At 43.0% G+C, this 9,464-nt stretch overlaps 1 protein-coding gene across 1 annotated transcript; it reads right to left on the minus strand.

Moving 5' to 3' along the window:
- Positions 1-790: 790 nt before the first annotated feature.
- Positions 791-2,789, minus strand: LOC148036204 (expansin-A10-like). Its single transcript, XM_087678206.1, has 3 exons — positions 2,242-2,789; positions 1,769-2,093; positions 791-1,584 (listed from the first exon to the last, which is right to left on the minus strand). The coding sequence occupies exons 1-3, from the start codon at positions 2,453-2,455 to the stop codon at positions 1,281-1,283; spliced, it is 843 nt and encodes a 280-aa protein (XP_087534332.1). The 5' UTR covers positions 2,456-2,789; the 3' UTR covers positions 791-1,280.
- Positions 2,790-9,464: the final 6,675 nt, after the last annotated feature.

Below are 9,464 nucleotides of genomic sequence, written 5' to 3' on the forward strand. Positions count from 1 at the left end.
GCTTCACTCTCGTATACATTGTAACAATTTACCTTTGAAGTTGAGTTAGTTCCACCTAAATTCTAAAATGCATGGAAGGTAAGCCATGTTAAGAGGTTACAAGTTTAGGCTAGATGCCCAAAAAGGGTGGAAACCCTAGAGCCATTATACAAAAATGATGAAAGACAATCAAGAGGCCATTCATGTATATGCGATACTTGTGGTATCCTTATTCCTCTTACTTATCCTTTCATGGTATGGAGAGAGAGAGAGAGAGAGAGAGAGAGAGAGTGTGTGTGTGTGTGTGTGTGTGTGTGCGTGAAAGCATGTATGTATGTTAGGAGAGGAAGCTACTTTGTAGAGAAAGATTTCGGATGTTTCTCTTCTCCTATCCTTTCCTTCCATGATGAGAGGCCTTCTCTCCCTATCATTGTCTGGTTAGTGCAAGAGTTTCTAAAATTTCAAGTTTGAGGCCATTAGGATTGAATTCCAATCTTCGTGGGAGATACGTGTTAGCAGGCAAGCATTGCTAGACTTGCTCAATCCATTTGAAGGGTTTGACAGAGATTTGGGATTGGGGAATAGGTGTGTGGGGGTGTGTATGCACATGTGTGCACGCATTCACGCAATTGCTGCTTAGAAAATTAAGCGCATTCGGTATTTCACACTAAGAATCAACATAGCACAACAATGCCAGGTCGCGGTTCCAAGAATTTGCGGTGCTTTTGAGATGAGAAAAGGGCGTGGAAATTGTATGACGTTTTTCAGACGAAGAAGGTGCTGTGGTCAGTCGAAAAGTCGTTTTGAAGAAGATTGGTACACGTGTTTTAACTCCTATAATTGGTGAAAAAGTAATTTTGAGGAAGAATGGGTTATGGTACTCGTGTATATCTATCATTTACATCAACATGGAAAGCGCATGGATGAGCAATCCTTCAGGTTGCGAATCCAGCTTCGGCATGAGGTAGCCGAGGGAACATTCGTCGTGTAGAGAAGCTCAAAGAGCCGATGGGTCGAAAGCCCAAGGCATGGAACAAGAGTGTGCGGCTATAGCCTTGTAGACACGGGGAAATGCAGAATAGGATGAGGGACACTACCCACCACACGGCGTGCGTAAGCATCAGCGGGTGGCCTCGATTCACCGACGGCAGAGGGCCACCACTTCTGCAAGCTATAGGCCGGCGCGGGCGAAGACTAAAATATAGGTGTATAGATGTGCATTAAGGGGATCCGCTGCTGCTGGCGATCCAACTTGAGGAGGATCGGTGTGCATGGGGTTAGACCGTCGTATCAAGCGGTCCTCAGAACTGCTCGCCGGCGAAGGTCTGGCCGAATTGCCAGCCGGCGGGAGCCACGTCGTAGGAGCTGAGGGTGCGGCCGTCGCTGGTGGTGACCTGGAAGGACAGGCTCTGGCCGTCCAGGTTGGCGTTGCTTTGCCAGTTCTGGCCCCAGTTGCGGGTCATGGGCTGCCAGCCGGTGCGGGAGCCCTTGATGGACACGGCTCGTACGTCGCCGGCGCCTCCCACGTTGGTAAGGAGGACGAGGTTGAAGTAGGAGTGGCCGTTGAGCGTGAAGTGGATGCCGCCGGACTTCACGCAGGGCACCCTGCACAATTGAAGACGGACATACTTTATCATGACAGTTCAGGAGTGGCTTGATATGTATATTAGTAAGTAGTAAGTAGGAAATGCTTAATGGCATGATGCGGTGCCGTGCGATTAAATATAGCTGACGCCGAGAGCAACACTAATTATATAGAGCCGGCCTAATTAGTTAATGTACTAATTACCTTCTGTAGAGCACCGGCACGATGCCTCCCTTGTAGACCCCGATCTTCTCGAAGGCCGGCTGAGCCATGTCGAAGTGCTGGAGCGGGGGATTGCACCATCCGCCGTCGGTGTTGGATAGTGCTGGGTTGGGCGGGCACAAATTGGTGGCCGTGACCACCACGGACGATGATCCGCCAAGGCACCATTTGGGGTCCGCCTGAGCATCGCACCTGATCTCGAAGCAGGCACCGCAGCTCAGCCCGCCGTTGAAGAGCGCCATGCTCAGAGCCGCCGTGTTGGTGCCATAGCCGGAAGAGTAGAGGTCACCGTAGCCGCAAGCGCCGCCTGTCGTCAAAATGTCAGGTGTGTCAGTTTTGCCACGCCGCAATCGACTCTATTGATCATCGTTAACTACTCAGACAGATCACAGAATTCAATCAAACGCTGCACGTCTCAAATTCCAAATTTATCGCGATTAGTGAACACCCCCTACCCATTGTGCCGGAGGCGTCGCTTCCGCCGTAGAAGGTGGCGTGGGCGCTGCTCCAGCCGCTCTCTTGGGAGCTCCCTCCGCCGTAGTAGGACGCACGCACGCCCACTAGCGGACTATCGCTATAATTATGAATAGCCACCAACAGACATATGCAGTAAGACAGTAGCCCCCTCGCTAACAGAGAAGGGCGGAACGCACGCGCAGAGCCAGCCATCTGTTAGAACTGTGTGGATATCGTGGATACTATCCCGCAGCTATAATTACTGGATACCCAGCTCTAGAGGCCGTTGCTGCGCCTGCAGTGGCAAGCTCTAGCTTGAGCCGATGTTATATAGCTGTAGGGACGTCGTCGTTGGCACGGGGCCCCTTGTTGCAAGTAGTGCTCATGGCCCTCGTAACGCTCCGCGATGGATGAAATTGGATAAGACATATTATTGTGGGTACAGCTGCAATGCTGCATGTGGCCGCAAGAGGCCGCTGGGGCCCCTTTGTCGAGGCTGATTGTATGACGACGTTGAGCCCGCCGCTACCCAATCGTGGTCGCTCGTTGGAGACACTGCATGTTCAAGACTCAAAGTATTGTCGCTGCTCCCCCGGCCTCTCTCTCTCTCTCTCTCGATCCCCACCCCGCACCAACCCCCCCAAACTAACGACCGCCACAACTTTCCTACATCGAGGGTCATGACATATCTACTGAGCCTACTGGGCCTCTACCATGACGACAATTTGGTTTACGGATAGGGTGTTATAACTTGGCCTCCTCCGCATCGGCTCTGATCAGCAGCACAATAAAGGGACTTCATGACCGAACGTACTGAACGTCTCAACGTATGAGTTCTGCCATCCTTAAGGACCAACAAATTTACAAAACTTTGGATGCCGACGCTAGGCCCTCCCTCGAAACCAGCCACCCCACACAAGGCAACTCCTTAACAAGGATGGCTTTTCGGTCTCCCTCATAATTGCGTGCTGTTTTTTTCCTCATCGTCTTTTTTATGTCCATTGCCAAGATTAACAGAGCAAGCTCTCATCTACCCTGCACTCCAAAGAAGGACAACAACATAAAGCCAATGTTGGCCATACTTACTGTCCGGCTAGCAATGAGTAAAGCCCCACAAAGTACTCTTCGTTCTGACCTTAAACTGCACTTTTCGTGGAACCAACATGCTCATGTACCATCCAATGAAACAAGCAAGCATTGCTAAGGGACAAGGGTAGCATCACATTACGCATGCTCTCCTACCCCTGGTCCCTCAAATTAGTGTGGATGATTTGAAAGTTTTTGGGAGTCGGACACATTGCACTATTACCACCCTTTATAACCTTTCTTGGGATGCAATTCAATAGAGATCGTGCAATACATCACTGATTAAGAGGCATACTGAACATATCATAAGAGTTCTTAGCTTTAATATTGTTGATAAATAAGCAACGCCTAGTTATGATGGCTATCCTTAATGGGCTGAAGAAGCTTTTGCCCACTATGAGCTTTCTAGGTAATGTAGATCTGAGTTAACAATCAAATCCATGCTCCATGATTTGTCATATAACTGCCCACTCTACATATCCTTACAAGCGAGCCTTATTTTCTTAAGTGAATGTCCCCAATATTTTTTTTTCTCGTCTTGGGGTCTTACATACTTTAGTTTTCCCCTTGCAGATTAACCAAGCACATACCTAACTTAATATCACTTGGTTGTACTTTGTGACATTGCTACTTTAATCCCCAAGCATTACTAGGCCTTGCACTTGGGAACCTCCTAAGGCATGCACTTAGCTTAGCTAATACTCCATGGGTATCGCCAAGCATATAGCTGTAGTCTTATGGGACTCACTAAACAAACCAATTGAAAAAATTTAATTTAGATGCAATACATTCAATGTTCTACATTTACACTTTCTAGCTCAGTTTGACACTAGGTTTTCATTGGAATTAAGACATTTGGTGGGATTTCAATAGATTTGCAAAGTCAAGTACTATGGTTCCTTAACTACATGTTTTGGCCTTGGAGCAAGACATTGGCTCCTCATTGTAAGTAGGACAAATTTTCATCCATTTATTGTGCATTACAAGTCATACATGAAGTTCTTACATTTTCCTCTATTTGTTCTTTTGAATATCCTCCTTTTGACCTTGGGATGGTAGTTTTTTGGAATTAGTGTATGTTTGATGTATGCTCCCTTGACTTAACCAACAACCCATTGTTATCTACACAAATCTATGTGATTTGAAGAAATGGTGTCACTTCTTTTTATTGCACTGAGTTCTATGTTATAATTGATCATGTCAATATTAAGTGATTGACTAATCAAGTAGAGAAGAAAGGTAGAAAATGTAGATGGGCTTATTGGGATGTTATTGTGTTGAGAGAGAATTTCCAAAACCTTAATAATAAAGGACTCTTAAGTATTCAAGTTTACATGATGCCTTGATGGTTTGAGACTCATAGAAGCACTTACATTCCTAGGGCATTCTGACATATTCATCATTCTATGGTACTCCCCAATCAAGACAATAGGCCCAAATTGTCCTACAGGTTGGTTGTGATTTTAATTGGATTTGCAAAGCCTAGTGGCATGACATAAATTGCATGTTTCTATTTTGAAGCAAGGCATTGGCTCCTTCTTGAAATTAGAACAATTCTTTGATGTAGTTGTTGTCAACTAAAAGTCCTCATTCTTGAAGCCCTTACCTTTTAACATATTTGTCTTCTTCATCTCTCCTTTTAGATTGGGGTCATATTATTTCACAAATTTGTGCTTGATGTAGTTATCATAACACAAAATATTGTATTGAATTAACTAGTCTATAGTTTGGATAACAGCACTAAAATTTTGAGAATTTTAAATATGTTGACTACATTTACAAAGCCTAGTGGCACAGCTTGACTTCCATCAATCTATCTTAGGGTACGCCATTGGTTCCTTATTGAAGGTGGATAATTTTTTTGGTTTATTTGTGAGCTTAAAGTCATTATCGTTTAGCATTTTAAATTCTAGATAAACGTTAAAGAGCTTTGGCTTCCTAAGAAGTCAAGTGTCCATTATATTAGGAGACTCCGCAAATCTCACTCACTAACCCTAACTATATAAGTACGTCCTCATTCATTATTCTTAGAGTGATAAGAAAATAAGGTGGTGCCCACAAGAGAGCTATTGGAAGCACCGCAAAGACAACATCTTTTCTCCCTCGCTCTCTCTATCTCTCTCATTAGGAAAAAAAAAAGAACTCACAAATGGGCCTTTTAGTCCCCCCTCTCTCCTCCTTAAAACAAGGAAAAGAGGGGAGAAGAATAGTAAAATAATCCTCCTCTCTCTCCACTTTTGCAATCTCGTTTTTGCCTTTTTATATTATCCACAAAGATATATTCAGATTCTTTCTCTCTCCTCATTGAAGAAGTCTTTTTCAACCAAATTTTATATTAAAAAAGGAGTTAGTTACGGGAGTGTGGTGCTTCGTTTTCAATGCAAAATGATTAGTAGATACGAGGTAATTGATTTTTTAATCGAGAACAAGGAAAATAAAATTTTAGAAGTTCCTTTTAAGATATTTTGGGGATTTTTTATATCCTAGCTTTTGATAAAAAAACAAACCAACTGGTCAAATTTCGTGTTTTTTGGAGATTGTTTTAGAGGCAAATTAGAAATGTCTAAAATACAAAAAGTCTTGGATATCCCTACCCTCTGAGCTATTTCCTCCCATATCTTGTCAAGATTGTGGGAGAGAAGGAAGGAGTCTCACTTGTGGCTTTCTCACTTACATAATGGGGAAATACACACAAAGGTGGAGGCTGAAAACAATTTTCCTCTTCTTAGTTGTGTAAGCCAAAAAGAACACACGTACAGAGAAATAGAAGAACCCTATATATGGGTCTCAAACCAAACTCAACTAACTAAGGTGGCATACTAACTGAGCCACGAACTAGAGTAGATAAGGATAGCTGTCATCTAGCTATTATTCATGGGCGGGTACCAACCGCATCTGCAGCTAACAAGTCGGTGACATAAATGCACAACGGTCACCCTGGCATATCACGAGTGGAGCTCGATATCTCAACACTCCCCCTTGAGCTCAATCCCAATTCCTGCACACCAAGCAGGCCTTTAAACTTGCGCAGCTTCTTTGCACCCAATGCCTTCGTGAATATGTCAGCTACCTGATCCTCTGTGCTGACATAAACTAGATCAATAAGACTTAGTAAAACCCTCTCCTACACATAGTGATAATGCACTTCAATGTGCTTTGTTCTAGCATGATAGACTGGGTTATTTGCCAAGTGTATACTACTCATGTTGTCACAATAAATGACAACTGGCCCATCTGTCAGCTAATGCATATCATAAAGTAGCTTATGCAACCAAGCTACCTCACATGTAGCCATTGTTGCACCCCTGTACTCAGCCTCTGTGCTCGATAAGGCAACTGTAGGCTGTTTCTTGCTGCTCCAAGTGACTGCAGCACTCCCAAAAGAGAATACATATCCACTGGTAGATCGTCTATCGAAAATACTACCAGCCCAATCAGCATCAGTGTATCCATGCAACTGTATCTGAACCCCAGTCTCATAAAATAGTCCATACTGCAATGTGGAATTCACATACCTGAGTATGCCTCTAGCCACATCCAAATGCGGTTTTCTTGGAGCTTGCATAAACTGACTTACCAATCCAACAACATAGCTTAAATCTGACTTGGTAATAGTCATATAAATCAAACTTCCTACTATGCGTTTGTACATAGTAGGGTCTTCGAGAAGCTCACTTGCATCTGCGCTCAGCTTCACATTCTACTCCAAAGGAACTAAAATAGGCTTATAGCCTATCATCCCATATTTGGACAGCATGTCCAATTCATACTACCTCTGCAAGAACCATATCCCACTTGGTGATCTAATCACCTCAATGCCCAAGAAATAACACAGCTCTCCCAAATCCTTCATCTTAAACTTCTGCTTCAATAGCATTTTCACATGAAGGATATCTTCATCACTATCACCTGTGATAATCAAATCATCAACATAAATGACAAGCAACATAATACCTTTCTTTGTTTTTCTCACATAAAGTGAGAAATCTGCCTTGGAAATTTGAAAGCCAATAGTGACAAGGTACTATCCTATCTTGTCAGACCATGCTCTAGGTGCTTGCTTCAAGCCATACAAGGCTTTCTTCAACCTACAAACAAACTCAGGATGAACAGCATGCACATAACCTGGTGGCTGCTCCATATAGACCTCTTCTTGCAAATCACCATGCAAGAAGGCATTCTTTACATCCATTTGATGTAAAGGCTATCCCTTTGATGCAGCCATAGCAATGACTGCTCTTAAGGTTGCCATCCTTGCACAACCGGACAGAATGTTTCTTCATAATCAATACCATATGTTTGTGCATACCCCTTGACTACTAATCTTGCCTTGTATTTGTTCACAGAACCATCTGCATTGTGCTTCACCTTATAAACCCACTTACAACCAATTGCATTCTTATCTTTAGGCAAAGTTACCAATTCCCATGTAGCATTTGCTTCCAAGGCATCCATTTCTTCATCCATGGCTTTCTCCCATTTTTCTTTTCCCATGGCTTACTCAAAAGAAGTGGGTTCTGGTTCCTGTATCACTTTGACTATATAGGCATAGTGAATGGTTGTTAATCCATCATATTTCAGCCTATCCACAGGATACCTAGCTCTGGTAGACCTGTGCAAAGTAGGCTCACTTCCAGATGCTCTCAAAACATCCCTGGTCTTCCTTACTCCAGGTGTAACAACAGAAAGAATACCCAACTCATCATCAATGCTCTGTTCTGAGCCACTGGATTCACCATCCACATAAGAGTGACCTGCATTCACATCAAACATGGGCTGATCTACCAATAAAGATGCACTTCTCAGCTTTTGGATCCAACTTGGATCTCAACTCATCTGGCACATGAATATAGGCAATGTAACCAAAAATTTTCAAATGAGAAATATCTGGTTTCCTACCAGTATACCTCTCCTCTGGAGTCATGCCATGTATTGCTGTAGTGGGAATCCTGTTCATTATGTAGACTACTGTAGCAACTGCTTCAGCCCCGTAAAAATCTGGTAGGTCTTTTTCATTGAGCATGGCACGAGATACCTCTCCAATATGCCTATTTTTTCTTTCTGCAATTCCTTTTTGCTGTGGGGTATGACTACATGAATATTGCTGCTTTATGCCATGCTCCTGCAAGAACCTTGCAAACTCATTTGAGAGGTACTCTCCCCCTCCATCTGACCTTAGGCATTTTATTTGCAGGCATGTTTCTTTTTCAACCATAGCTTTAAGAGTTTTGAAATGCCCAAAAACTTCACTTTTCTTTTTTATAAAATACACCCAAACTTTTCTGTTATAGTTATCAATAAAAGTGACAAAATAATGACAACCTCCAATAGATGCAGCTTTAGTAGTCCACACATCAGAGTGGATTAATTCCAATGGCTTCTTACTCTCTTGAACATGTCTAGAAAATGGTTTCCTTGCCTGTTTTCCAAATTGATAGGCTTCACATACCTTATGCATTTTTGCAACCTTGAATTTAGGCAATCCTGCAACAATATTTTGGGCTTGCATTGATTTAAGTCGCTATACATTAACATGACCAATGCGTTTATGCCAGATATTAATATCTGCAACTACACCGGTCCCATGTGCAAACATTGCTGCACTCAATTCAGGCATGTCTGCATCCAATGTAGACATTCTGCCCTTCTTCTTTCCTTTTGCTATCAAGTGACCTTTATTTTTCATATCCTCAACAAAGCATCCATGAGGATTAAATCTGACCTACAAGCCCTGCTCAACCATTTGACCAATAGAAACCAGGTTCTTGGTGATATTCGGGACATGCAATACATCCGACAGGTATTTCTTTTTTCCATCCTGCATAGACAAAAGAATTTTTTCAATCTGCACAATGGGATGTGCAGTATTATCACCAGTCTCCACAAATCTTGTTTTTTTCATTTTGCTTGCATCCTGCATCCATTCTACATGACATGTCATGTGGTTTGATGCACCTGAGTCAACATACCACACATCGTTGCTTTCTTCTACACTTGTCACAGAATTGGTTATGTGCTGCACCATAAACAAATGCTCATTTCTGTCATCACCCTATCTACTAGAAGATGCATAATTCCCTTGTTGCAATTTTCCATTCATGATGTTATTCTACTTTTTATAGTAGTCTTTAGCCAT

This window comes from Lygodium microphyllum, chromosome 5 (assembly GCF_053477565.2).
Source record: "Lygodium microphyllum isolate KBCC chromosome 5, Lygodium_microphyllum_v1.1.10, whole genome shotgun sequence".
In the NCBI taxonomy this organism is placed as follows: domain Eukaryota; kingdom Viridiplantae; phylum Streptophyta; class Polypodiopsida; order Schizaeales; family Lygodiaceae; genus Lygodium; species Lygodium microphyllum.